General features: G+C 49.4%; 2 protein-coding genes across 8 annotated transcripts in view; one reads left to right on the forward strand and one right to left on the reverse strand.

Moving 5' to 3' along the window:
* The window catches only part of TDRP (testis development related protein), a 67,598-nt gene extending 63,708 nt beyond the window's left edge, over positions 1 to 3,890 (forward strand). Inside the window, exon 5 of one of the 2 annotated variants that reach the window (XR_009560565.2) lies at positions 2,078 to 3,890. The gene's annotated coding sequence lies outside the window, so the exon portion shown is untranslated. The remainder of the gene's footprint in view (positions 1 to 2,077) is intronic. The other variant, XR_009560566.2, reaches the window with a different exon arrangement.
* The window catches only part of FBXO25 (F-box protein 25), a 55,698-nt gene that overhangs the window by 6,380 nt on the left and 21,423 nt on the right, over positions 1 to 27,895 (reverse strand). For 2 of the 6 annotated variants that reach the window (XR_009560563.1, XM_060291689.1), the window contains exons 3-10: positions 25,419 to 25,522; positions 24,442 to 24,491; positions 21,766 to 21,858; positions 8,063 to 8,156; positions 6,631 to 6,815; positions 5,388 to 5,570; positions 4,004 to 4,147; positions 596 to 622 (exon numbers count right to left, since the gene is read on the reverse strand). Coding sequence is in view for 5 of the 6 variants with exons in the window: in XM_060291689.1 (XP_060147672.1) it covers positions 596 to 622; positions 4,004 to 4,147; positions 5,388 to 5,570; positions 6,631 to 6,815; positions 8,063 to 8,156; positions 21,766 to 21,858; positions 24,442 to 24,491; positions 25,419 to 25,522 (880 nt within the window). In the remaining variant the exon portion in view is untranslated. Of the gene's footprint in view, positions 1 to 11; positions 623 to 4,003; positions 4,148 to 5,387; positions 5,571 to 6,630; positions 6,816 to 8,062; positions 8,157 to 21,765; positions 21,859 to 24,441; positions 24,492 to 25,418; positions 25,523 to 27,895 lie in introns of those variants that run through there. The other 4 variants (XM_060291690.1, XM_030830435.3, XM_070044638.1 and 1 more) reach the window with 4 other exon arrangements.

Genomic DNA, 27,895 nt, shown 5'->3' on the forward strand with positions numbered 1-27,895 from the left:
CTGCGGGAGGAGTGGGTTGTTACCACATGGGGCGTGTTTCTGGAGGGAACGCAGCTCAGAAGTCACCAGCTGCTTGTTTAAACGCGCCCCGGACCCCACCACAAAGGTGCGTGGACAGCAAGCGATGAGAACTACGAAAATGAAGGCAGCCACACGGCTCCCCGGGGGAGAGACTTCCCAAAGGAATTCCTGCTCCAGTGGATGGGGAGACGGGCCGCCCTGAGTTAGGGCCCCAGAGGGAGCCCTGGGCTCTGCGCCCCCGTCCTGGCCGCGCTCCTCCCCTCCCGCCGTGGGTCAGGGTCCACCCCGGGACCTGCTCTGGGCACCGCCCACCCCACTCACCAGAGGGCCCAGCACTGCGTCCCGCAGCAGAAACGGGGCTCAGGTCAGGAGACAGAGCAGCCTCAGGACTGGGGGCCAGTAAGGCCGGGGACCCGGCGGCCAAGTCTACACCCTCCCTCTGGTCTACAGGGCAGCTCATGGGACCCCCGGTCGTGGCGAAGCAAGCAGGCCAGTCGCACATCAGCAGAGGGTGCGGCCTGAGGGGCACCAGCCTCCTGGGGACGCGCGCAGACGCGGGCAGAGCAGGAGGTACCTCGAGTAATAAAGCAAGGCGGCAGTCCTTGGAGACGGCGGAGAAAGGGTCAGGAAGGAGTGCAGAGAAGGGAGGAAAAAAGGGAAAACAGGGTTATTAGGAAGAGCCAGACTGTACTTAGCATTTAGGCTGGATGTGTATTATTTACGTAAATGGCTAAAATCATCGGGCAGCTGAATCAGAGGCACCGTCCAGCACCTGAAGGGCCACCTGGGACACTGCCACAGTTTCCACTTCCTCGAGTCTCGGACTGACAACTGATGAGGCTGCGGAGCTACATAACCGTCGGAACTGTTCACTGAAAGTGCACAGAGCGACACTGACACATACGGTTTACACTGCAAATATTTATGGCAGGTTTCTCAGAAGCTCCCTCATTCCCTCTTTGCTGTCTGAGAGTCAACTCCGTGGAATTCAGAGCACGAACCAGACTCCACGCAAGCCCAGGCACCCCAGAGCCCGGATCCCGCGTGGACCCCTGCGCATCCACGGTTTTCAGCTCGAGGTCAGCACCAACCTACAGCTCTCGCCTCTTGCCGGCCCGGCCACCTGGCCCGGCTTCCCCACCCTCGCTGGAGATGGGGGCTGGCCATCAGCGCGGGCTGGGGCCAGCAGCCTCCCTGCTCCGGCCACAGACCCACGGTGTGGACCTGGCAGTGGACACGCCGAGACAAAAAAGGACACGGGGTCCTGATTCCCAGCCTTTAACTGGACTCATTCTGTCCGGCTTCCAACTCAGCCAACCCCCAGTGTTGACCGAAGTTCAGTGAAGTCGAGAAACTCAGCTGGAGGACGGTCAGGCGGAAGGAACACAGCGGTCTCGCGTCACTACTCAGCAACCCGGGAGGGCCGGCCCACAGAAGCCAGACAGACCCTGAGCCGGCACCTGCGCTCGCCGGAGTGACTCGGCTCAGTGACTCCAAGACCGTGGTGCACAGTTCTTAAGGCCAGTACTTCCCCTTCTTTCACTTTGGAGGAGTTCCCACAAAGGCAGGTAGAAAACTAACCCCCAGACTCCAGAGAGTGAAGCCAGAACAGACAGGACGGCTGGGGCAGCTGAGAGGTCAGAGCCCAGGCCCACGTGGGCGGAAGAGGACGAGTCTCGCAGCGTGCGGGAGCCGCACCATGGCGGGTCCCCACCAGCACCCGGTGGCATCTGATGGTGTCACGCTGCTGTCTCCCCATCAGCAGAAAGTGCTGGCGAAGGTGAGTCAAAGCGCAGGGGCCACTTCTGAGCACCAGCCCCGCGCAGGGAAGGGCACTGCTTAACCTTCACGACTCCACGCGGCAGGTCTGCCCCGACAGGAGGCTCCACGAGGCTGGGAACTAGGGTGAGGCCATGGGATGGTGTGGGATGAGCCGGGGGGGAGAGTCCGGTCAGCTGGGGCAACGCAGGGGGCCTTCCTCGGGAGCTGACACTGCAAGCAGTTTCCACCAGAAATTCCAGAGACTCGTCTTTTTTTTTTTAATTTCCACCCACAGATTCAGAATAAAGTTGGAATGGCCTCTAGGAGAAAAAGCTACAGTGTGACCCCACGGGTGGACCGAACCAGGCCCTGAGGCCTGAGGCTGCATGGACATCGAAGTGCTCAGCTTTCAAGGCAAGACTGAACATTTCAGAGCCAAAAGACCAGCAGGAGACACTTGTTCTGAATTTTCATAAACAAAAGAATCCGCAGGCCAATTCTTCTGGAAACCTAAAAAATCACATCTCAGTTTTAAAAAATCCAGAACTTCCGTGCTTCTCGATGCCTCAGCAGCACATTCTTACACCAACAGCAGGGAGACTAAGGAGGGTGCTTCTCTGTTCACTACTTCAGAGACAGGGCTCCCACACTCTCCACACTGCAACGGCATTCTTAGAGAAACGCCCATCACATCCGCCCCAGGAAGAAACACCACTGCTCCCAGTCTCTCTCTGGAATAAAGTGATCTGCTCAGAACAGAAAACCCTGGGGAGGAGTGTCAGTTCAGAGCAGCAACCAGACGGTCTCGTCTGCTCTGACTCAGCCGTGAAGACGCCTCCTCACGTGTTTTCCACGGGCACCTGCCCGGGTATGCGTTTCTATCCCTGTGATTGGGACCAAGGGCGCACAATAAGGGCTCCGCTCCATGTACTGTAATCCCGCTGACTGATTCGCCTGCGTCCCCGCGCAATGCAGCCGGCACACCGGCGAGAATGAGCGCGAGGTGCCCCTGCCCCAGAGGAACAAGGTTCCACAGAACAGCCACTGCAGCCATGTAACACATTTCTTCTTTTTAATTGTGTGGGAAAAGCCACACTAGAATACGAAACAACCAATTACCAATGACGTGACCTCCTGTTGGTCATGAGTGGGGACAGCAGGACCTGCTCGCCTACAGCCCAGGAGGTAAAGCTCTGTTGACACAGGGACTCTCACCCCACAACCACGGATTATAGTTAAAAAAGAGCCACATTACCACGGATATAATCTGAAATGGAAACAATTTCAAGTAGTCATTTCTCTTCCAACAGTTTAGAGTCTGCCATGTAATCCATGCAACAAATCACAGATAAATGAAGAGCAAAAGAAATACACCAACAGCCAAGGCGCTGACCAGGTGGAAGGCCTGCGCCTTACAGCCACGCCCGAGGACACGGAGGGGCAGGCGCACACCGCCTGCCAGTTTCGCCACTTTTCTCCCTAGTGAAATTTCACCACGTTAACAAGCAAATTCAAACTCAAGGCAAACTATGGAAATGATTTTACTGAGAGGAGGTGCATGGAAGCACCCCACTCCCCCGCCCTGGAAACTTGTTTTTATCAGAGTCTGGACAGGAGAGGAAGGGAGCCAGAGAGGGAGGGGATGGGCCCAGACAACTGCGGACATGGCTCAGTCTCCACCACGGACCAGACTTGCTAAGTGTGGCTCAAACACATGAGAAGCCTGGGCACCTTCGTGGGCCTCGCCTCTGCTCCAGGCACGGGGCTGTGAGGAGAAGCCCCCTGGAGGTGCCGTCTCCAGGCCTGCCCCCTGGGGGTCCCGACAGTGGAGCCTGAGGCCGAGTGTGGAGGGCAGCTGAGGGGCCCCCTCGGCTTCCAGAAGAGGGTGGGGGATCCTGAGCCTCAACAGCAGAAAGCAGCCCCGCCCGCCAGGACTCGGGCCGAGGCGCCAGCCAGCGCGCTCACCGCCCTCGGGGACAGCCCCCCACCTGCTACCACAGTGCAAGGGGACGGGGTGGGTGGTCCGGCGTTCAGGTCCAACCGCAAGTTGTTCTACTTTTGTGAACCTGTTCCCCTGCCCCAGTCCTTGGTGATACATCATTATCTTATCACAAATACAACTTGCCTTTTTTTTTTTTTTTTTAACCATTACCGTTAGGTGAATAGTTTGTTTCTCCAAATTTTAATCCTCAAACTCCAAGACTACATCTGAAATTTTTACCTTCCAAAAGAGGATGCTGCAGTGCCGACAAAAGTGCAGTGTGTCTCCATACTGTTCCTTAGTGGGGTAATGTTTCTGAAGTGCAAAATACATCAACTTCCATTCGATATGACCTTTTTCTGAAAGGATCAAGTGTCTACAAAACTAGACAGACAAAATTCTGTTCAGAATCAGATGGTTTTCATAGCATAACAATTTTTTAAAAGCAGTATACTGCATGAAACATTCAATTATTAGAAATTAAATTTCAAATATAATTCAGTCTATACACTGGAATACCATGCAGCTGTTAAAGAGACTTAAAGGTTCCGATCTGGAATGATGTCCACGACATACTATTAAGCTAAAAGTAAGTTACTACATCATGTATCTGCCAGAGACTTGTAACTAGAACACAAAAAGAACACAACTCAGTAACAGAAAGACAATCCAAATACAAAATAGGCAAAGGACTTGAAAAGACATACAAATGGGCAACAAGCACATGAAAAGATGCTCAGCGCCTCGGGCATCAGATCAGGGATGGGAGGAGGCAGCCCCTCACGCCCCCCGTGAGGCTGTGACCAAACACTCAGAGTAACAGGTGGGGATGGGGGCGTGGAGCAGTCGGGGGCTGCCCGATGGGGCGGCGACTTTGAGCAACAGCTTCTCGGTTCCTCAGAATATTAGACTCCACTCCGGGGCGCCCCCCCCCCGCCGCCGCCCCGCCCCGAGAAGGGGGACCATGGCGGCCCCGTGGCCTGGCCGCACCCAGCCTCACCCCCTCCAGCACGCACTTCTCAGTTTCAGGGCCCGAACCTGCTCACCTCCAGGACGCCCCTGCCCGCCATGCCCCTCAGAGTGGCCGTGTCCACCTAGGGGACGGGCACGTGACCCCACACATCCCCCAAGCCCGTGTCTGAAGAGACACGTGACATCTGTCCCCTTGTCAAGGACCCCCTGGGGCAGGATCGCATCCTGCCCCATCTGAGACTGTCCCCTGCCCTTCACGCTGCCGTGCGTGTCGTGGATGCCCAGCTGTCGGTGCTTCACTCCAGAAACACGGGGTGGGGGGCGAGGAGGGGGGCAACGATGAGGGGGACACACAGGAGTCCGCCGGTCCCCGTGGCTAGTCCCGGTCCTGGGAGGGCAGGGGTGCGGGGAGCGCGTGGCCACCCATGATCCCAGAGGTGACACACCACCCGGAGAGGGGCCTCGAGTTACGGGAAAGACGAGGGGCACGTCCTCGACAGGAAGAACCTGCTCTTGTTCTGCTTCTCTGTTCTGGGCTGTGCTTAGAATCACAGCTCTTTCTCAACATGAAGAACAAGCTTTCCCGTAAGTGATTCTAGCCCATTCCCCGAAGTGGCCAGGCCTGGCCGCTGGGGCCGGAGCCCATGCTCACCTGCTTCTCGCCGAAGTGGTACTGGCAGAGCTTCTTCCACAGCCGCCGGTCCTCGCTAAGCGCGGACAGCGTCGGGGTCACCTGACCCAGAGTGACGATGTCCCACCCATCCGAGAACCTGTACAGGATGTTGCTGAGCATGTGCACGGGAAGGTCGCTGAGCGTCAGGCCGCTGTCCACCTGCTGGGAGGACCCGCGCGCTTACTCCAGCGAGAAGGCGCAGGAGCGCGGCACTCACACTGACGTCTGAGGCCCAGGCGACGGGAAGGCCGCCCGCCCCTCCTTCCTCCCCACTTGTCTCCAGATAACGCCCAGCAGCGGCCCTGCCTGGATCTGCGCGACAAGCATTCCCTTCCCTGGGGATCCCGACCACTGACACCCACACTCCCCGAGTTCGCCAGCTGACGAGGTGTCACCACGCATCAGCTACTAGGGGACAGTGGCACCTGGCCACGTCTATCAAGGCCTGGATAGCAGACACGCCCCAGATGCGTGTGGCCCTCACAGCACAAGCCTCTGCCCGTGGGAACGAGGTGGGGTCTGTGCGGCACTCACACCAAGGCCGCCTGGACACTGGATGTTAGATCGTCCCTTGTAACTGCAGGGCCTTAATTAGGGAATCACTGCTCTTTGTAAATCCCACATCTAGGTAGCAAATAAATGGCCCAAAGTTACAGTGTTCCAACGCCACCTTTGAAAGCAACCAGAGATAAATAAAACACAACCTAAAACACTTACTTTAGTCAATAGGGTCAACATTTTTCTTGATGAAACTAGTTACCAGAATAAACAAAAAGCATCAGAACAACTGGAGTGATCTGCATGCTCCTTCTGAACTACAAACACATGTACACACACCATGCAGCGTACAACACATCAACCCTAGAGAAGCAACAGCAGATGAACAGAGTCACTACTATACAATTTAGCCTTAATCCATTGAACGTTATTTTAGCCTGAAATACCTAATCTCCTATAAAGGTAAATCAATTCACCACCTCATCACCCACAGGATCAGCTCTTTTTAATAATTACCATCCCCACCGTCTTTCCAATGACACCTATAACCCATTAAAGGGTCTTCTGGTCTTAATCCATCTTAAAACAGTTTAATATTTATGAAATGTAAAGGAAAAAAACCTTTGGAAAAGCTGTAATAGTCTTTCACATACGCTTAGAAGTAACAACAGTGTTTGTAACAGAAAAACAGAGTGTACTCACTTGTAGGCCAAGAAATGCATACCTCAGTCATCTGAAGATTCTGTAGCTGCTGTTGCCAGTTGAGAATAGTTTCTAACCGGCAAACCCAAATGTTGATATTTCCCACCAGAACGGACTTCCCCACTCCTCTAATTAGAATGCAAAGGGTAGAGCTTAGGTCTTGGAGAAGATCTTTGATTAGGCGAGGGTTTTGGTGGTCATCGAGAACTGGAACAAACAAAAACAATGCACTGATACAGTCAACCCCCGCTGTTAAGAATGACCTGCTTTCACAGCCCAAGGGCCCATTAACAGATAACACAGATATACAGAGTGTGATACATACACACAATGGAATATTACTCAGCCTTAAACAGGAAGGAAATTCTGACACGTGCTACGACGTAGATGAAACTTGAAGCCCTTATGATAAGAACCAGACACAAATGAACAAGTATTGTGTGATCCTCCTTATATGAGGCCCTTAGAATAGTCAAATTCATAGAGACAGAAAGTAGATGGTGGGCGCCAGGGGCTGGGCAGTGGGGGGAGGGTCGTGCTGGTTGGTGTTTATGGGGACAGAGTGTCAGCTCGGCAAGGTGAGCTCTGCAGATGATGGTGGGCATCGTTGCACAATGATGTGAATGTACTTAACGCCACTGAGCTGTGCACTTAAGAGTGGTTAAGATGGTAAATTTTATGTATATTTAACCACAATAAAAAACTATGATCTAATTTCACTGCAACTCCAAAGTGGCATCATTTCTGAGATATCACAAGTAGGATGAGATTTTAAAACTTCAAAATATTGTCTGATAGTGTATTTTTGGTTGAGTCTACAGTTTTGCCTTTAAACCTGTCAGTCTCTGTTTTCTTTTATACTTAATCATGAGAATGGATATTTAAAATGGCATATATATGCATAAACTCAAAAGTTCCGTTTATTACTGGCCACTAATCAGGACAAACATTAAATTAAAATGACAGGCTTAGCCGATGCCTAAGAACTAAGTCACAACCTTGCTAATTATAGAAACACTATACAGCTAAGGTGAGCTGTGACTAGTTACCCATGAAACAGTAAGTGTCTTTTTAAAACTCAGGGATTAATTACCTTTCTCTGGGACTTCCCTGGTGGTCCAGCGGTTAAGACACCGCGCTTCCACTGCAGGGGGCACGGGTCTGATCCCTAATTGGGGAACTAAGATCCCACATGCCACGCAGTGTGGCCCCAAAACAAAAAAAATTGTCTTTCTCATTACAATATGTTCTTCTGTATGCAAAAGCACCTTTTAAAGAACAACAATAACAACATCAAGAACGGAGCAGCCAACCCGAGCCCTTGCCCTTGCCCTGACACCATCACATTATTTGACACCATTAATACTGGGGGGAAATAAAAGAAAAATCCAATCTCCTTGCACCGAATTTCTAATTAAGATTTAGATTATTAAAAATATCAGTCATCACCTTACCTTTTTGAACGATTTTATCCAGAACGTTGAAGTAGTTCTTCTGGGCCACACCGCTCAGCGAGGTCAGCTGGGACTTTGCGATCAGCTGCAACAGCTGTGGGGGGGGAGGGTGGGGGGAGTTACAGGTGAGCATCACCTCTGAAGGGAAGTGCCCCCAAGTGACAGGGAAGGAGAGCGCAGGCCGCAGGCCGTGACACCCTCCCCACGACGGCACATCTTTGGGGGTCCACCCAGCATCCTGCTGTGCCCTTTCCTCTGAATGTCCCAGTCTCACACGAGCTGAGCCGGACCTTCCCCAACGGCCTCACATCACGTCTGTCCCTCCGGCCTCCCGCCTGACACGCACGGCACTGCCCCTCCCTCCCGCAGCTGCTGCCTGGCGTGCCTCCCAGGCTCCTGCACGCGATGCCGGCACGGCAGCCGGCGGGGAAGGCCTGGGAAGGACGGGACAGCCTTCCCGCTTCTCTTCCCCAGTGCTGTCCCCTCCTCTCAGCTGCTCCGGGGAGAGCTGGCTGTCACAAACACGGCTCATCCGTATCAGTCTTCGGTGAACCCACGGCCCACCTCTCTGTACAAACTGGGTCTCAAGAGTCCTGTGTCAGCCGCTTCCCCGCGTCCCCTCACGTCCTGTAATTTCCGCCTCCCACGCGGGGCCTCGCCCTGGGCCACGCGTGTCTCTGGTGTGGTCCAGGGCTACCTCTGCCAAGTCCTCCCCACCTGGACACATCCATTCACTTCTTCCCATACTGTTTCTTAGTTCTTAGGCATCTGAGCCACTGTGGGTAAGCCTTAAACAGATTTTACAATCTGTGAATTACATCTGCCTATTTCTCTGAAAAAGGAATTTTTCATCCCTCCTTTCCAATCCTCCTAGCTGCCTCTGTGAGTTTCCAGAGGGAGAAAAGAAAATGCTAACTCACATACTCACGTTGCCATGTTGACCGTGGAAGTTAAAAAAAATTACAAATATGACAATCACATGATGATTGTTGGGAAAAAAATCATTCTGCAACTTCCAGTATATTTACATAAAAGTGTCCTATGCTGCAGTGAACACAGAAACAACGCTCCAGGGCCCTGGCCAGAGAACACCTGAGAAGCCCAAGGCTACAAGGTCAGTCCGGCTCCTCAATCTTTTTTTTTTTAAAAACATCTTTACTGGAGTATAATTGCTTTACAATGGTGCGCCAGTTTCTGCTGTATAACAAAGTGAATCAGCTATACATGTACATATGTCCCCATATCTCCTCCCTCTTGCGTCTCCCTCCCACCCTCCCTGTCCCACCCCTCTAGGTGGTCACAAAGCAAAATGTTAGCACCTTCCGTCTTCCTTGTTCGACCAGCATCACAATCAGCACCACTTTAACACTGACTCAGACCCTTTCCCCGCCTGCGTTTACAACCAACTTAGAGACCTGGGGCCAGCTTCACTGCTAACGACAGCCGGAAGGGGTGGGGCTCCCAGCGCTGACCCGACAGACCGAGCCACCGGCCCTGGGCAGTGAGTAACAACCAACCTTCCCTGACAGGCTCCCTGCTCTCAAGACCCTCAGGATCTGAGAGAAACAGACCAGATATGCAAATACATGCCCCTCCTGCTCCGCAAAGAAAAATAGGTGTGGCGCCCGTGGGCCGCGGCCCTCAGAGAGCCGTCCAGGGACCCCCGGGACCCCAGATCTAAGCTACTTCCCTGGTCCCACTGCCGCCTCGCTCGTGTGCAGTGCAGGGTCCCGGTGCCCCACGAGGATGCTGCACACGCTGAATTCAGCCCTGAGAACGCACCATCTTCCACCATCGCAGTCGCTGCGAAGATGGGCACAGGAGGACACAGGCACTCTTTATTTTTAAATAGAGAAATATTTTTAAAACTTATTTTAACTTCCATATGGTAAATATTAATAGACAAAACCCACATAAGCAAATTTCTTTGGGGTCCTCAGTAGTTTCGAAGTGAGGAGGACCCCTGACACCAGGTCTTAGTCTGAGAATGGATATTCTGTCACAAAAGGAAGTAAGTATTCCAACCACCTCCTCCTATCATCAACAAAAACTACAGTTTTCTAATATCACGTAAAAAAATCCTTTAGAAAAAGGCTGAACTCACTAGCAGAAGGTGTGGGGTTGGCATGGTGGGTTAGCTAGTTATCCACAGGGCACCCACCAGAAAAACCACCACAGTGGGATGTGCAAACACAAGAGTGACCATGTTAATAGATGACAGTGAAATCTTAGGTTAAAATGGTAATTAACATAAAAGTGCAGAAGACAATATTTTTTTTTTAATTTATTTTTTGGCTGCATTGGGTCTTGGTTGCTGCGTGCGGGCTTTCTCTAGCTGTGGCGAGCGGGGGCTCCTCTTCGTTGCAGTACGCAGGCTTCTCATTGCGGTGGCTTCTCTTTGTTGCGGAGCATGGGCTCTAGGTGCATGGGTTTCAGTAGTTGTGGCACATGGGCTCAGTAGTTGTAGCTCACGGGCTCTAGAGCACAGGCTCAGTAGTTGTGGCGCACAGGCTTAGTTGCTCCACGGCACGTGGGCTCTTCCCAGACCAGGGCTTGAACCCGTGTCCCCTGAATTGGCAGGTGGGTTCTTAACCACTGCGCCACCAGGGAAGCCCCCAGAAGACAATTTACAAAGAAGATATAACCACACATTAGCCTCTATTCAGCTAGATATATAAGACAAAATCTGTTGGAAACCTAAAGAGAATTTGTCAAAAATACAAATACTGTGGGAGATTTTTATACGTCTCTTCAAATTTAACAATTCTAAACAAGTAAGGATGTGGAGGAATTAAATAATATAACCGCCAAACCTTGTTTAATAAATAAGCAGAAAAACTTACATCCTTCAAACAGAGAATCTGCATTTTTCTTATGTGTCAATAGAATATTTACAAAAATTAACTATGAAAATGGCCACAAAGGAAAATTTAACGCATTTCAAAAAAACAGAGATCGTACAGGCCGAACTCTCTGATGATAATATACTAAAGCTAGAATTAAATAAAAGTACGGAAAACCTCAGCTATCTGAGCTCCCAGGCACGTCTGGAATGCCCAAGCGCACGTGTTACGTGGTCAGGATGACAGCGTGGGTGTGAGGGAAGGACAGAGGGTGACGGTTTCGTGTTCAGGTCGCTCTTTCGTGCAGCACAGGGCACCCTCAATGGGCAGAGGCCGGGGGCCATGCCGTCTTCACTTCTGGCTTCACGCAGATTTCCACACTGACCCATTATTACCGAGGCGCTACCAGAAGGGCTGGACATGACTGCCTAATTCTTACAACACCCCTAGAAGACGTACTGTATTATCACGCTGCACAGCGAGAACTGAGGCCCAGAGATGAGGAAAATGACCCCAAAGTCACACAGTAACAGGGACTGGATTCAGGACTGAAACACTGCAAATTCTTGCCACCTGCGTCCCGTGCACCTCACGCGTGTCAGGACGCAGCGAACAGCTTCCACAGGCTTCAGCGATGTGCAAGTTGATTACCTGATTTTAAAAGTCTTCTCAGTTTTACTGTATTTAATGAAAAAGGAATGAGACCTAAACTCTGCAATAGCAGATTCTCACCTAGATGTTCACAAAGCCGGAGCAGTGCCAGCACGCAGGCTTGTTCGCAGACTCTGCGTCCATGTTGTTGTAACTCTGGGAAGTGTCAGGAGCTTTCATCAGGTTCTCCCAAGGTCCGTGGCCCCGTTCCTCCCCCAGGGATGAGGGTATCTCATGCAGGGCGAACGCAGGCTGCGTCGAGAACAAGGGTCCCATCTGGGGGACCAGCTCGGGCAGGTGGCCTGTGAGAAGTGACCTCTTTTCGGACTGTCCCTCTTGTCCACCCTCCATGGGAATTAACACCTCATTTGGCTCTCATCCTAGTCACTGACTTCTAATACTGGCAGAAGGAAAAACTGTTATCTTCTATGAATTGAATTGTTACACAATCTATAATTTCAGTTTTGTTAAAAGAATTCTTAGTTCTTGCGTTTGGTCACATTCTACAAGTTACATTGTTGGCAGCATAAATATGCGGGAAGTTAAAGAAAAATGAAGATGGTACTGGACACTTGCAGACTGTGCTAGTGACATTTCAAATTTCCAGAGGACATGCCATCTAATCAGCACACTCCTGCTGGCTGCACACACACATCCCATAAAACGTCAGAGCTACATCTAATTTAATTCTCTTGAGGCCAAACTGTCCAGTTAGTGTCCAGTAGTGTTTCCTTTGACTGGAAGCAGGCATCCCTGGGAGGTCCCACGTGGTCTCTTCTCCTTCATGAATCTTGTTCTTAGGAGCAGTTACATATTTTGCTAGCTTACTTTAATCCAACACTTTTTAAAGGAAAAAATTAGAGAAACTCCTGGAGTAAGTAGCCTATACCAATTCTTGAATCAACAAGAAGGACGTTTTTTAAAAAATAAATTGTAAACATATCTTTTTGTGCTAAGGAACTCAGAGGGCATTCCTTTTGTGAAGAATCTGTTTTCTAATAAGGAACTTCCTCCATTTCTAAATACCAGTTTTCTTGAAAAGAGGAGGTGCCTGTAGGTTCAGTAAAACGACTGGCAAATTAATTATTTTAGTCTCTTATGAGCCAGTTCATATTCAGGTAGAATTTGTGCAGAATGTTTACCATGGAAAAAATCACCAGAACAACCCACAGGACAACCTGCTCATCCGTCCCCTCATTGCGAGTGGAGCAGCTCCAGGTCTGTTCCAGGTGCTGGGGGTATGTGTGTGTGGGGGTGCCCAGGGAGTGGGCACGTGGCAGGGACCAAGCTGGGCTGTGACCCAAGACACTGCAACGTGGCACACAAAGGCTCAGGTCAGAGATTCTACAGATGGCCCCTCTCAACAGTCGCCCTGAACTCAAAAGGTCACTGTTTTAAAATGTCTCCACGCGTGTCAGGAAGTCACTGCTTTCCACGAGAGGAGAACGCTACAGTATCAAGACAAAGAAGACCTTTAATACACGCATCTCTGCTGTCAGGAGCGCCTGTGACCTGAGGCACATCTTGCCCGCTTCTGCTCCCTGAATCTGGGGACAGAGCTGGACCTGCATGGCTGCTGTCCTTCCATCTAAGCCGCCCTCAAAAGGTCAGCCAAGCGTAGCAAGCGCTCCTGAGCTGAGCACATTCAAGAGCTTGTTATGATCCCACCACGAACTCATCATGGCAGCCTCGGGGCAGATACAAACCCCGTTAGGTGTCGTGGAAGAAGAGATCCCTGGTCAGTAAACTGAGAAAACAAGACACAACCCAACACAGAGGTCTGGCCCCTCCACCCCCTGGCCCTGCTGCTGCCTCGCGGGTCCCGGGAAGCTCGTCCACGACCATGGTCTCCCCCCTCCTGTCTCCTCGTGAACTATTCATGCCACGTGGTCCTTGGCAGAGATCAGGAAGAAGCTAAACATCTTCACATAACCAGACGGTCCAGCCGGAGACGTCCTTTCCCTTGTTTTCATGATTCCACTATTTAAAGGACCCAGGAAGCACTTGGGAAACAGGAGTTCACGTCCAAAGATTGAGGAGTGTTGGGAAACAAACTCCTGGGGCCAAAGTCCCAGGACCTAAGGAGGCATGTAAAGATGAGCAGACCAGCTCCCCAGCTCAAGGGCAGAGGTCACGTGAATACCCGAGTGGCCCCGGCCCTGCACACACTGCACCTGGTGCCCTGCGGTGAGGAGGCCCAACCTGTCCTACCTGACGGACAGGCAAGGGGCCCAAATGACACCCCACCACCACCAATCCCTTACCTCGAACAGAAGGAAAGGGTGTCACTAACACGGAGGAGGTGCATCAGGTACATTTTCACCCAGAGTCGCTATGACGGGCACCTCCTGGGGGACCTCAGTGGCACAGGGACAGCCCTCCCCATGGAGCCTTCCGACGCGGCCTGGGTTCCAGGTGTGCGGGCCAGCGGCAAGTCTGCAGGAGACCCACGTGCGCGACAACCGTCTGCTCTGAGGCCCCCTGCTCTTTTCACCATCAGTCGGTTTCAACGATTCATCAGCAAAATGTGTTCTCATACGCACTCAGGTGGCAGCAGGGTCTCCTTCCAACCTGTGCCAGAAAACGGAAGGCCTCCCGGGTTCTGCTCTTTGTAATTTTTTCACTCACTAGTTTGCAATCATGTCGTCTAACCCACCGTTAACACAGGCTCATTTTCCACATGTTCAAAGTGAGATGGTGTGAGAATATCTGACTATCGTGTAAAGAAGTATGTTTGGTCCTTCACAGAAGACAAAACATGAACAAGCATGACCTCTCCTCTCAAGGAGAAAAGCATACGGCACCCCAGGGGAGAAGTAACGGCCCTTCTGCATGGTTTCCGCGGCTGCCGTGAGGCAGCCCCATGCCGCGCGGGGTACGTCAGCGGGCACCACTCTCAGGGTTCTGAGGTCGCAGGTCCAGACCCCAGTGTCGGCGGGGCCCTGTTACGTTGTGGCCCAGGGAGGGGACCTCCTTGCCTCACTCAGCTCCTAGTGTTGTGGAGCCCCTGGGCCAATCTCTTCACATGGCTTCTCCCTGTGACTGTGTCTCTGTTCCCTCTTCTCTTAAGGACACAGTCACCGGTTTAGGGCCCTTCCCACTCCAGCAGGACCTCATCCTAACTGATTACACGTGCAAAGACCCCGCTTCCAAATAAGGTCACGTTCTGAGGCTCCAGGTGGACGTGAACCTTGGGGGACACTGTTCAGGCCCGCAGACTCGCTATTCAGAAGTAATTCCTCAAAAACATGATAATTCCTCTAATATAGGAATGTGGAACAGTGAAAAGACTTAAGCAAAACTCTACCACTAAACTTTTCACGCAGGCAACCCACGCGCAAGATGTGAACCCCTCTGTGGCTCAGGTCACCATCTGCCGCGCACGGTGACCCAGCCCATCGAGCTGGCAGAGGATCAGAAGTGAAGAAGCAGGGAGGGTGCTCTGTGAGCCGTCGAGTCTCCCGGTATGGCCTGTGTACGCCTGGAGCAGGGCCGGGCCCACCACTCAGCCGCCCCACTCCCCGGCCCGAGGCCGGGCCCCGTTCTGACCGCCACCTCCCGCAGTTAATCCTGACACAGGACAAAACTGGAAAGAAAGTGATGAGAGGTGTGCCATCTCGAAGGACAGCGAGAACTCAGGGTCTGTCCACTGAGATCAAGGGGCGCATCCGCACTCGGCCCCTTTGCCTCCTGTCACCAGAACTTTTCGCTGCCCCTCTTCCCGCTCACACCGACACCCTCGTCTCTGGCTCTTCGGGGTGGGATCCTGCACGTACACGTCTGTGACAAAACGCAGGCAGTCCCTGGGGGCCGGGCTGAGCTGCAGAGGGGCTGCACTCGCTGTGGCCTTTCAGAGCTCCCCTGGCGTCCATGGGGCCTCCAAGCCCGACCGTTGGTCCCTGGTGCCCGTCACTTCAAGAGCCACAGCGTAAAACCAGGAAATCGGCCCTGCTGCATCCTCCTGGCCAAGTCACTCAACAATCCTTTTACTTTATTCATTTGTATAAGTTTCAGGTGCACAACACAGTGCCTGGCAATTTTAAAGCTTATACTCCATTTACAGTTATTATGAACTATTGGCTGCATTCCCTGTGCTTCACAATATATCCTTGTAGCCTGTTTATTTTATACACAGTAGTTTGTTCCTCTTAATCCCCTACCCCTACCCAAGAATCCCTCTTAGAAATCCGGTTTCCACTGCCAAACTTCCTTCTAAGTCATAAAGTTGTTGAAATATCCTTTCAGAACATCATATGCGCTACTGGAAAGTCCTACCCCTTTAGTGAAATGTTCTGAATGGAGAAATACTATTCTGTGTGATCCCACCTTGTATAAACATGAATCTTCCATGACCAACTTCTCGTAAGCACCCTAATAAGTGCATCTGTTACACCCTAAGCACACCCTGTATTTATTAATATTTCCTGATCCCCTACGGTGACTACAGGGTTAGTAGATTCTTTCTGTATGACCCCGAGTACAAGAAGGGACTTAAATACGTCACAGACGACAGGTTCACCAGCACCGCTGGAAAGGCCTGATCAATTATTAAACCTCACAGATCCTGCCCTGCCAGCCAGCAGCTATTCTCTAAACAGGCCGTGAATGCTAGCAGTGAGTATTAACGTCTGTTAAAATGTTTCTCAACAAATATTTTCATAATTAAGCTACAGAGTTCAACTCTCCTAACACTACGAATACGATGGTGCAGCACACACAGCCAGCACCCGACACCTCGCGCTGCTCCCTGGGCGACGCGCAGGATGGCCCGCCGCGGGCGCGGCTTCCCCGAGCTCAGGGAGGAGCCTTGGGTGAGCTGGAAGGGCCCTCAAGAGGCTGAGTTACTGTCACAGATAAAACCTGATGCTCCTGTGACCAGGCCTCAAATAAAGCTCAGATGACCCCAACTGTCAGTGAGTAACACATTCCAATTATAGGGAAGTTAATGTGAGGAAGTTAAGGTAACCAAGGTAAAAAAAAGTCACTATTTACAAGCCAAATAAAGTGAATAATGTGTCACAGATGGCAGCAAAGCTCACTGACCACAGGCAGGGAATGAAGTATAAACTCATTTTCCAAATAACCCAAATAAAGGTACATAAACGTAACGATTATGAGAGTTTTTCCCCTAAGAGGAACCTACTTTAGGAAGCACAGCACACCCGGCATGTTTATACATTTCAACTGCTACCCTGTGCTGCTCTCAGGGAGTTTCCTGACAGCCTCTTTGGCCATCGCCCCCAGTGCCGACCCTTCCAGTGCATGCTGTCCTTGAGCCCGCCCCATCCCTCCCAGGGGACCCGCAGCTGCTGTCCCCGCAGTGCTAGGGGGCCTCGGACTCCAGGGAGCCACCATGCATGACCTACACGCCCCACAGAGAGACACAACCCAACTCTCCCCCAGGAAGGGCTGGCACTGAGGGGCTGCCCAGTTTCCAAGTGTGCACCGACACTACGGACAGACGCCACCTCTCTGCACTGCTGAAACTTCAGTGTGTATCGCTGACAGATGTGACGAGGTCTATGGCTGGAATGTGAATTAGAAGATTCCCTGACACTGTTAGTTTGGAAAGACAAGTCAACCTCACAGGATGGGACCGTGCACCTCTCCTAAGGGCGCTCAGCAATGTGGGCACCAACATTCTCATCCCTCCCACCTCAGACCAGGGGACACCAACTACTAGACAGGAGGTAAAGATGCTGACACTCAGTCTCCAGTCATGACACGGAGCTAAAAGCCCACTTCAAAGGCCTTTTGAAATACCAACTCTGCTATAAGTCTCCCCTTTGTGGCGAAATAACTACATATGTGCTAATAATTCTAAGTTTTTGGTTAATTTTTCTACTTAAAATTTTCAAAATTCCACCAAATTTAAGTCTTTGATTTATTTTAATGAAAGTAAGGTCCTAAAACTGACCAAAAATGCTTTTAATTTACTTACACATTACATATTAATGGTATGAATGAGAAGTAAGCTCAATTACGGACCAGATATTAAGAACTGTCCACTCACCAAGGCCAAATCTAAACTGCATCTTGACTGTCATTTTTTTTCCCTCAATAAGGAAGTTTCTCAGCACATATTATAAAATAATAACTGCAAATAATCAGTTAAGGAGAGAAAAATTACTAGTGAGTAAAGACCAGTTTTTATTGATTTTCTGGAAATAAATTTAATAGTTCAATAAATTATGCTAAGGGCTTTTCAGTAGCCGGCCAAGACAACATTCTCAATCTATAAATAAGCATTTTTTGGTGAATTACAAGATAGTTTTAACAGCAGTTTAACATAATAGCCATATCGCTGACTACCAACTAGTCTGAAACTAAATATACAGCATTACATTTGTAACACAAATTCTGCTGAATGGTGGTGAAGAACACGACTGTTTACAAGCGTGCGGACGAAGCTCAGCGGCGGAGGCGGTGTGTGTGTTTACGCACGTGTTAGCCCAGAGCAAGAAGTGGTGTTTGGACTTATCCGTGGCCAGATGGACAAAATGTAACGTGAATGAGGTTTAAGAACAGGCCGAATGCACGAGGAGCGTGTGAGAGACCACGCACTCATCCATCCCACCACAGTGCGGAGGGGGCAGCTCACAACCCCATGTTTACAGGTTTCCGTACGACTCCCACCAGCGCCGGCAGGCACTGCCTATGTGATTCAACAGTGACCCTAAATTAGATGCCATGTTCTGAGGAACATGGCACATGGAATTAGTTCTCTATTCTCCTTTAAAAAGTTGAGTGAGGGGCTTCCCTGGTGGCGCAGTGGTTGAGAGTCCGCCTGCCGACGCAGGGGACGCGGGTTCGTGCCCCGGTCCGGGAGGATCCCATGTGCCGCGGAGCGGCTGGGCCCGTGGGCCGTGGCCGCTAAGCCTGCGCGTCCGGAGCCTGTGCTCCGCAACGGGAGAGGCCACAGCAGTAAGAGGCCCGCGTACCGCAAAAAAAAAAAAAAAAAAAAAAAAAAAAGTTGAGTGAATGCAGCTTGGAAAAACAATGTTTATTCCTCAAAATCAGACTAAAATTTTGAAAAATTGCAAAAGTAACCTAGGTATGAAGATGTTTCAAATAGTTTTAAACAGACAACATCAAAAGTGGCTTATTTCATATACAGGATGTGCAAGAGACAATTTAATTTGGATTTGTGTAATTAGAAGACGTCAAATTTCCATGCCTGCCAAAGTATAGGAGAATAAAGACTAAACTTCCATTCCAAACTACTTATTTTTATTTTGACAACTAAAACAATTTATACTGAACACTAAACTCTAATACTAATTTTTATTCCGAAACTATGTAGTAATTATAGATTAGCCTCAGTTTAAAATGCTAATTTTAGCTAAACAAAGGGACTTCATATAAAATATTAATACTAATTTTTTTCATATAAATTCTTAGAGGAAATATTACTGCATGCCATCCGAAATGTAAGGAAACTCTTTCATCAGTCATTTCAAAACCACTGCGTGTACATCTACAGCTCTTCTAATATTAAGGAGTGGCCATCTGGACAACACAGCACAAGTTATAGGAAATTGTCTTGTTGAGAAGAACTGCAAGAGACCCTCACTGTCCTGGTAAGTGTGGTGTAAACATGAAAGCAGCAGAGAGGTGCCAAGGACACCACTCCAGCCACTAAGGCCAACTACGATTCAGTGCGATTCAGGGGTACTGACCACACAATGATGCACTAACAGACCCGCAAAGCAGTGTTTCCACCCCAGTGGCAGGGTGCTGAGCGAGAGGGGATCCCACCCCCACAGACAAGGTGGCAGCAAGTGCAGGGGGACATGTCACCCAGAGGTGAGGCACAGAGCACGATCAAAAGAAAGCAAGTGGGGGCATCAGGCCTGCTGGGGAGGCAACAGGAGGAAAGGGAAGGGAAAAGAGACAGTACAGCATGTGGACCCGATCACAGAGAGTCACTAGGGCCAGGGGACAGCACGTCACGGCCACGGCACATGGACCCGATCACAGAGAGTCACTAGGGCCAGGGGACAGCGTGCCATGGCCACGGCACATGGACCCGATCACAGAGAGTCACTAGGGCAGAGGACAGTGCGCCATGGCCATGGCACATGGACCCAATCATAGAGTCACTAGGGCCAGGGGACAGCACACCATGGCCACGGCACATGGACCCAATCATAGAGTCACTAGGGCCAGGGGACAGCACACCATGGCCGCGGCACATGGACCCAATCATAGAGTCACTAGGGCCAGGGGACAGCATACCATGGCCGCGGCACATGGACCCAATCATAGAGTCACTAGGGCCAGGGGACAGCGCACCATGGCCACGGCAAGTCGACCCGATCAGAGAGAGTCACTAGGACCAGGGGACAGCGCGTCATGGCCACGGCACATGGACCCGATCACAGTCACTAGGGCCAGGGGACAGCGCGCCATGGCCACGGCACATGGACCCGATCACAGAGTCACTGACAGCTGGCTTCATCTGTCTTTGTCTTTCGGAGAAGGCAGACATAAGCAGATCAGTTTGGGAAGGTAACCGGCCTCGGGAAGGGTTTGAAGGAGCAGGAAGCAGGGGCAGGAGGAGGGTGAGGAGGCAAGGACCCCTGATGGGGAGGCCCCACCTGGCGGGAGCGCTCGGCCATCACGGAAGTGCCACAGAGAGAGGCCAGCCGTGTGGGAGGGCCCAGTGGTGCTGGCGAGCCTCGCATAGCGGCCTCAGCGGCTGCCAAAGCCACCAGCCCCGGCGGCCGCTTCTAGAGACGATGCAGGGAAACGCCACCTCACGCGTTAGCACGTGGACACACCACACATTTTACTTTTTAGTTAAGTATTTTTTTACACATACTACAAAAGAACCAGCAGAGAAAGTCTACGATCTGCCAGGTACTACTGTCTAGGATGAGGACAACGTCTGAAGAAAGGCTCCTCAGTGAAAAAGAGATCAGCATGTGGACAAAACAAAGATCCCAAGGCTGTTCAGCTGACCAGGTTCAGTAGGACACAGAGCACAGAATGCTCAGACCTTCTCTGGTCAGCAAACCAAGGGCCTGGACCAGCAAGATGAGCAGAAAGCCCGGCACTGAAACCAGGAGGCTCGGTCCTCCCTCCCGCGTCTCCGTCCTCCCTCCCGCGTCTCCGTCCTGCCCCAGAGTCTCTCTCATGCCCCCACGAGTAAAATCCCTCGTGTGGATCACGGTCCAGAGTGGCTGGTATTAGACAACTAAGCATGATCTGAACTATCAAAAAGCACGTGGGTAAACGCTTACTGTGTAACAGACCTCTCTGCTGACACACGTTTTCCTGGATACTCAAATCTTGGCATTTCTACAAAGTGGAGTCAAATTCCAGTTCGGTCGCCTGGAGGGGAGAGGTAGCTGGTGGAGGCCCCTGTCTGGTGCGCAGGCACCTGGGAGAACTCAAACCCTCGGAGGGACTACGGCCTCCACACAGCCCCCACCTGGCGAGGCTGCAGGGAGCACGTGGCTAGGAACCCCAGGTGCTGGTCACATGGATGCCCGGCAAACTCTGACGGGAACCAAACCAAACACTCGGGCTTAAAATCATTTAACCACCCAGTTTTCTGTCCTTCCGGTAGCACTTCCAAATGCCTAGCAGGCATTACAAGGAATATCTTTCCAGAGTCTCATAGCACCATTAAAAATCCAAAATCAACAGCTTCATGACCCATCACTTACTCTTTGCCTATAATAGTAAGAAGGTGAATAACTTTGTTAGGCAAATAAAAGCAGACAGTAAATGGAACATATGGCAAGATCCTTTCTTTTCTGAATGTAGGCCAAGACAAAAATTTCCTCTAAAAACATGTTATTAACACAATAAGGCTTCTGTGGAGTTCCATTCGGTATAAATTTCCTTCTTTCTGTTAGCCCACTGTCCCTCTATTAAGCAGGGATCATACTCCGTGAAAAACACAAAGTAGAAAATGCATGTGAAACCACCAGGTAAGGATTCCCAGGATACCTTCTGCCTCCTCTTTGCATCTCCGACAGCGCGACGGGCGGGGAGTGTGCCCCTGCCCCTGCGGGAGCCTGCAAAAGCCCTAGCGCCAGCCCGGAGCCTCGCCCGACTGCCCGCCCCCGGGGGTTCTCTACCAGCGAACAAGCACAACTGTACGCAGCTGTCAAAAGCATCTTAAATATTTCACATGATAATCCTCAAAACGCAGTCGCTCCAAAGTGTCATCAAGTGACTCTGAAATAAAATACTCACTCTGGCCACGTAAGTGAACCTCCGGGCATCCTGGACCGCACTGAAGAAGTCTAAGCGGTTAAAAGCTTCTCCCAAAGTGCAGTAGCCGTGTCTCTGGAAAAACAGACACAAGTGAAAATCTGTCAAATGAGTCATGAGTCAAAATGAGCTAACAGTTAACGTGAATTAGTCTGCGCAATTTCTTTTTTAATTTTGGCAAAGGATATTCGTTTTTATTATGATCTATTCCATATTTAGCTGAAAACAGAGTAAAATTAAAACAATGTAAATTTAAGTCATTTATGTATAATCAAGACACTACGCACTGACATTTCTACACCACTTAATGACAAGGATAAATATTGATTAAATATTTGTCAATTTCCTTTGTTGGCATGCATTTGGGGGAGGGCAAAATTAAGCCTAAAATCATAAAATAACTGGATGTATTCTAGGCTGTGCAACTACAAATACATAAATCATGCTTGGCCACTATGAAGAAGCATCTGCTATAAACTACACGCTGGAATTCGATTCCTCTGCGGGGAGTCCTGTGTGCCTGCAGGCCTGGACGTATGCCCAGCCGCTCAGGATCAAGGCCGAGAGGCACCTGAGTGGGGTGGGGTTCTGAATACCAGCGTGTGGGTGCAAAGGGCTAGAGGTGACGGGACGTGACCGTGGGCAGTGATATGCCCTATATTCCATACTGGTTTGTACAGATCTCTACCCCAGGTTTCAGAAGACATTTTAAACTCAATCTTCTGTATTGGAATACTTAGAACATAAAGAGATCTTCAATGCAGAGTTGTGGGTATAGATAAAGTGGGGAATAATCACAGAAAACATGAGGTGACAAACATGCCTCACATTTCAAACAGACGACAGGAGAGGGGCCAGAGGGGGAGCTGGAGGGGAAATCCTTAGTCTCTGACAGAAGACGCACCGTGAGGGCTGATTTGGTTTTACGCCCAAATCCCACCAACACTCTCAATGTGTGCACAAGCCAACAAGATACACTTATTTAAAACGTTCATTATGTACTTTTACTGAATATCCACTAAGTACAAACTGTTTTCCTGGGAGCTGTGGAGGAAGCCAAGATTAACTGGGTATCAATCACAACCTGAAATCAATCACAGCCAGTAGCTTCTCTTTCTCAGTGAACAGAATTCCAAACACTGGTGTTCCTTCCAGGCAGTCCCCCATCTCACAACAGCCTCTTCTTTGGGGGGAAATAAAATCACACGTTTGAAGCACCCAAGCAGCAAACACCTGGCGGGCCCCAGGTGAGAAGACCAAAGGCGTGATGTGATGCGGAGAGAGATGGGACCAGCTCCGAGTCCTGGCCCTTTCCTGTGCCTGCCTGTGCCGGTTCCCAGGACCCATGCAACACTCCGCAGACTCACCGCAAGTTCCCCCTCTGCCGCGTGTGCAGCCGAAGCTGGACCTCTGTTCTGTAATCAGTGTGGTGACACCCAGCAAATGAAATGTCTAACAGTCTTTCTTTCTTTTTTTTAAAAATAAATTTATTTATTTTATTTATTTATTTTTGGCTGCACTGGGTCTTCATTGCTGCGCGCAGGCTCTCTCTAGTTGCAGCGAGCAGGGGCTACTCTTTGTTGCAGTGCAAGGGCTTCTCATTGCAGTGGCTTCTCTTGATGCAGAGCACAGGCTCTAGGCGCACAGGCTTCAGTAGTTGTGGCACGCAGGCTCAGTAGTTGTGGCTCGCGGTCTAGAGTACAGGCTCAGTAGTTGTAGTGCACGGGCTTAGTTGCTCCGTGGCATGTGGGATTTTCCCGGACCAGGGCTAGAACCTGTGTCCCCTGCATTGGCAGGTGGATTCTTAACCACTGCACCACCAGGGAAGTCCAAATGTCTAACAGTCTTTCATAAGCTCAAACTAGGTCAGATTTGCCAAACACCTTCCAATGGTGTACTGGAGTGTATGTTACGGGTTAGAGTGGTTTCATATCCATTAACAATGTTAACCATCGCCAAATAGGTCGGATAAATTTTCTATCTCAGAATCTAATCCTTAAGCTTCTAGGAAGCTGGGCTGGTTTCAGAACACCCACTATTAACACTTCTGGAACACTTAACTTACGCTAACATAATACATGCTAAACAACTGCTCCCTGAATATTTTCCCCCATTGTTGCAAAATAAGGCCAATGCAGAGTTTCTCAGACAACAGATGGAAGCAAGCTTCTCCAGATACCAAGAGAAAAAGGAAACTTGCAGAGTTGAGGCGAACAGAACTTTTGCAAAAGAAAGGCGGGCAGGGCTCAACTGCTCTTCGCAGATTCCAGCTTAACTACCATCACCTTAGCTACTACTCTACAAAATAAATGAGGGGTTTACAAACTGTTCTCACCAACCCAAAACACAGGAGAGCCAAGACACAGCCCTACTAGTACCAGAGGCTCACTATGAACAGCTTTTGGGGAGGGCAGGGGAGGAAATATCAAAGTACCTGGGGGTCCATACTTCTTCTGAAACAGCCCTCCACTGATTCAGATTCCTACGAGGCACTGACATACACCACACACACGAAACACTGTCTCAAGACCCTCTTATGCTTTCACCTCTTAGAATGTGGACACAGCTGTGATATTGCAAAAGAAACAATTTAATGTAACATCACATATTCAACAGTAACAATACAAAACATACTCTTATTTATAATAGAATACTTACTTCTCTTGTGCTTTCTTTATGGACATAGATCCATTTTTCACGATAAAAACCTAGAATAAAAATTAACTTTGTTTTTAAAAGCTGGTGAATCATTACAAAATGAAGATTTTAAGGAACTTCAACAATGGCACATGCTAACAAAATTATCTGACATCATATAGATAAGAGATGCTTTGACTTGGCTAAATGCAACCAGAATTGCTTCGTTTCCTAATATCAGTTTAAGAGGTACTGAAACATCTTCACGTGAAAGATGATTTATGACAGTACCACGTCTAGGTAACTTGGAAGAAAATAGTGTCACCAAGTGACTGCAGTCATATCCAAACACAAATGGTTATAAAAGTACATTTGGTATACACCCTAATAAAAGTTCTCTTCCTCTTTCATGGCCCCGTATGGTGTTCCATTTAAATACACTTTCCAAGTAACTCACATTCCAGAGCTTTGAGGATCACGAGTACGTTGTCCACGGCGGCCTCCAGAGGGCGCACGACTGAATTCACTAACAGGGTCTCAGGGACTCAAGTCTGGGCATCTGCACAGGGGCCCTTTCAGAGCCTCCCCATCCCCGTCCCGCCTGCATGGCTCCAGTTTTGACCATGTCTACCTTCTGCTCCGAACCAGCAGCATCTCCTGCACCAAAGCCCAATGTCAAGGACCCTAAGGTTCGGCCTCACTGCTTGGGAGTGAATGGAACTGAATTCAGGACTGCTATTCAACATTCAGACACAGAGGCTGTTTTGTAGGTTTTCCTGTCTTTGGTTTCATTGTAGCAAATCTTACTAATGACTTACTCAACTAAATGGCTGAGCTGCAAATATCTGACCACTAAGTCAGTGAGCAACTGTGGATACAGTGCTGCTACGTATATAACTGTATCAGCATTTACGTCATAAGACAGCACTGTCAATGCAATTCAATTTATCAACATATTCAACAAGTAAATATGAAATTATTAATGAAAATGTTCTTACACTGAGTATTTTTGTCATTTCTAAAATGGTCCTTTTTCCTTTTTTTGGATGCATATTCATGCTCTTCATTATTGAATATTTCTTCATCTTCACTATTTAAGATACTGAAATAAAGATACATTTTATTAAAATATTTTTACAGGGGTTTCTTCATCTGGATTTTCTTTTGTTAAAAAGAAAAAAGAAATATTTCGTTTGCAATTCAGGAGCCCAGAATAAAAATCATGTTAAATTCTGAAAGCAATCCTTAATTTTCAAAGCAACAAATCACAGGTTTGAAATTACAAGGCTAATGTCTACGTTTTTTGTTTGTTTGTTTGTTTGTTTGCTTTTTGCGGTACGCGGGTTTCTCACTGTTGTGGCCTCTCCCGTTGCGGAGCACAGGCTCCAGACGCGCAGGCTCAGCGGCCATGGCTCACGGGCCCAGCCGCTCTGCGGCATGTGGGATCTTCCCAGACCGGGGCACGAACCCGTGTCCCCTGCATCGGCAGGCGGACTCTCAAACACTGCGCCACCAGGGAAGCCCCATGTCTACGTTTTTTGCTTGTTTTGAGAAACCTGAGATTTATCCTGGTTCTTATCAGAATCCTGTATCAGGAAGTGATGCACAAGTTTTAGAATCGCCTAAGGATTTTGAAATGCTCAACCAAGGTACTTTCAGACTTTAAAACTTATAGTTTTATAGTTTATACTCTGGAAAAAAGTTAATGTGACAACATGATACCTAATACTAATGATTTGCTGTATCCCTGACCCAGTGCTGAGTAAACTCAACACTTCTCTTTGTCCCCATACTTCCAAAGACTTAACTGGAACTACTACTGTATTTCTTTACTAAAGCATCAACCAACTAATGCTACCTGTTAAGGCGCTTAACTGAAGCCAGATGAAGTAAAACATTTCTTTTTTCCACTTAAATACATCTAATTCAAAGCTTTCCCATTTTTTTCTTTTGGATAAAATAAAATCATAAGGTGATAACTAAACAACTTGAACACATTTTTTAAAAAAAATTTCTTCCTTGTAGTAAAAAATAAATAAGACTATGCAAAAAGCAGTCCACCCCCTCAAAACTGAAGATGCACACAATTTTTATTTTCAGCACACTCACAGCTGGATTGTTTTCAGTCTGACAGCAAGCAGGGGCTCTGTGGAGACGAGCTGGCTAGCGGAGGGCCAGGGACTGATACTCAAAGCCAAGGGAGTAACCCTGCTGGCTGCCTCGTCGCCACTCTTTGACAAGAAAATTGTACACAAGCTCCTTCCACTAACCTGTATTCACTTTTAATCAAAACAGCTGATTTTCCCAAATGAATCCATTTATCACCATCAGAATAGACTTAAAGAACACTGGCAATAGTCGTAAATCATGAAGACAAGCGAAAGTGCATTTAGAAAAAACAAACAACTTCACATTCAGTGGCAGGCGTTAAACAATACCAATTCATAGAAATGGGTTGATCCTGGCTGTATCTCACATTGGTTTGTTGTCATTGATTCAAACACTGAAGGTAGAAGATTTCAAATGTGAACAGCTTTTGCAACTACAATCACAAAGGCATCAAGGGAAAGCAGAAGTACACTGCTCTCCAGAAACAGCATCACAGAAAGGAAACCAGGCACCAGGAGAGGAGGGAGCTGCCCGGTATCTCCTGAGAGAGGGAGCCGTGTCCGGCTAGGCCCAGGCAAGCGAGGGGCACTGGGCAAGCGCCCACGTGTGCTCTGCCCTGACTCTGCCCTGGGAGGGCTGGGCCGTCTGAAGGGAGGCAACAGGCCCGGGGACAGACGTACAGGAAGGAAGCACAGACATCTATACATTTCAACCGTGTTGACTTACGAAGACGACACTCTCAGCCCTCCACGCCCACCGCTCGGCACTCCACCAGCACCCCGTCACCCTCTCTCTCAGGAATGTTTTTCTGATAAACCCACCAAAGGTGCATGGCTTCCCCACACCCCACGTCCATTTCCAACCAAGACAAGGATACGTATGGAGAAGAACCATCAAAAACATCTCCTGACATACAGGTAAACAGCAAGGACCTACTGTATAGCATAGGGAACTGTATTCACTATCTTGTAATAACATATAGTGGAAAATAATTAGAAAAAGGATACGTACGGATATATGTGTAACTGAATCAGTCTGCTGTACACCTGAAGTTAACACAATATTGTAAATCAACTATACTTCAATTAAAAAAAAAATCTCCTGACAGAAATAACCAAGGGCCAAGAAAAGAAGTTACTCTCTTCTCCTAACTCACGCCTTGAAGTCAGCCTGCGGCTTTTAACACTGTCCAAGGGTGACCTCACCTTTTCCCACCTTAGGATCCTCACCCTAGTGATGACCCATTAGACAACTGGTGACATTTTTCTCAAGAGTCACATAACATGGTCTTAAGCTTCATCCCCAGACCTTTCTCGGGTCAGCACAATACTCTGTGATGGGCTATCACCTTCCAATCATTTCCACC

This window comes from Globicephala melas, chromosome 21, assembly GCF_963455315.2.
Source record: "Globicephala melas chromosome 21, mGloMel1.2, whole genome shotgun sequence".
NCBI lineage: Eukaryota > Metazoa > Chordata > Mammalia > Artiodactyla > Delphinidae > Globicephala > Globicephala melas.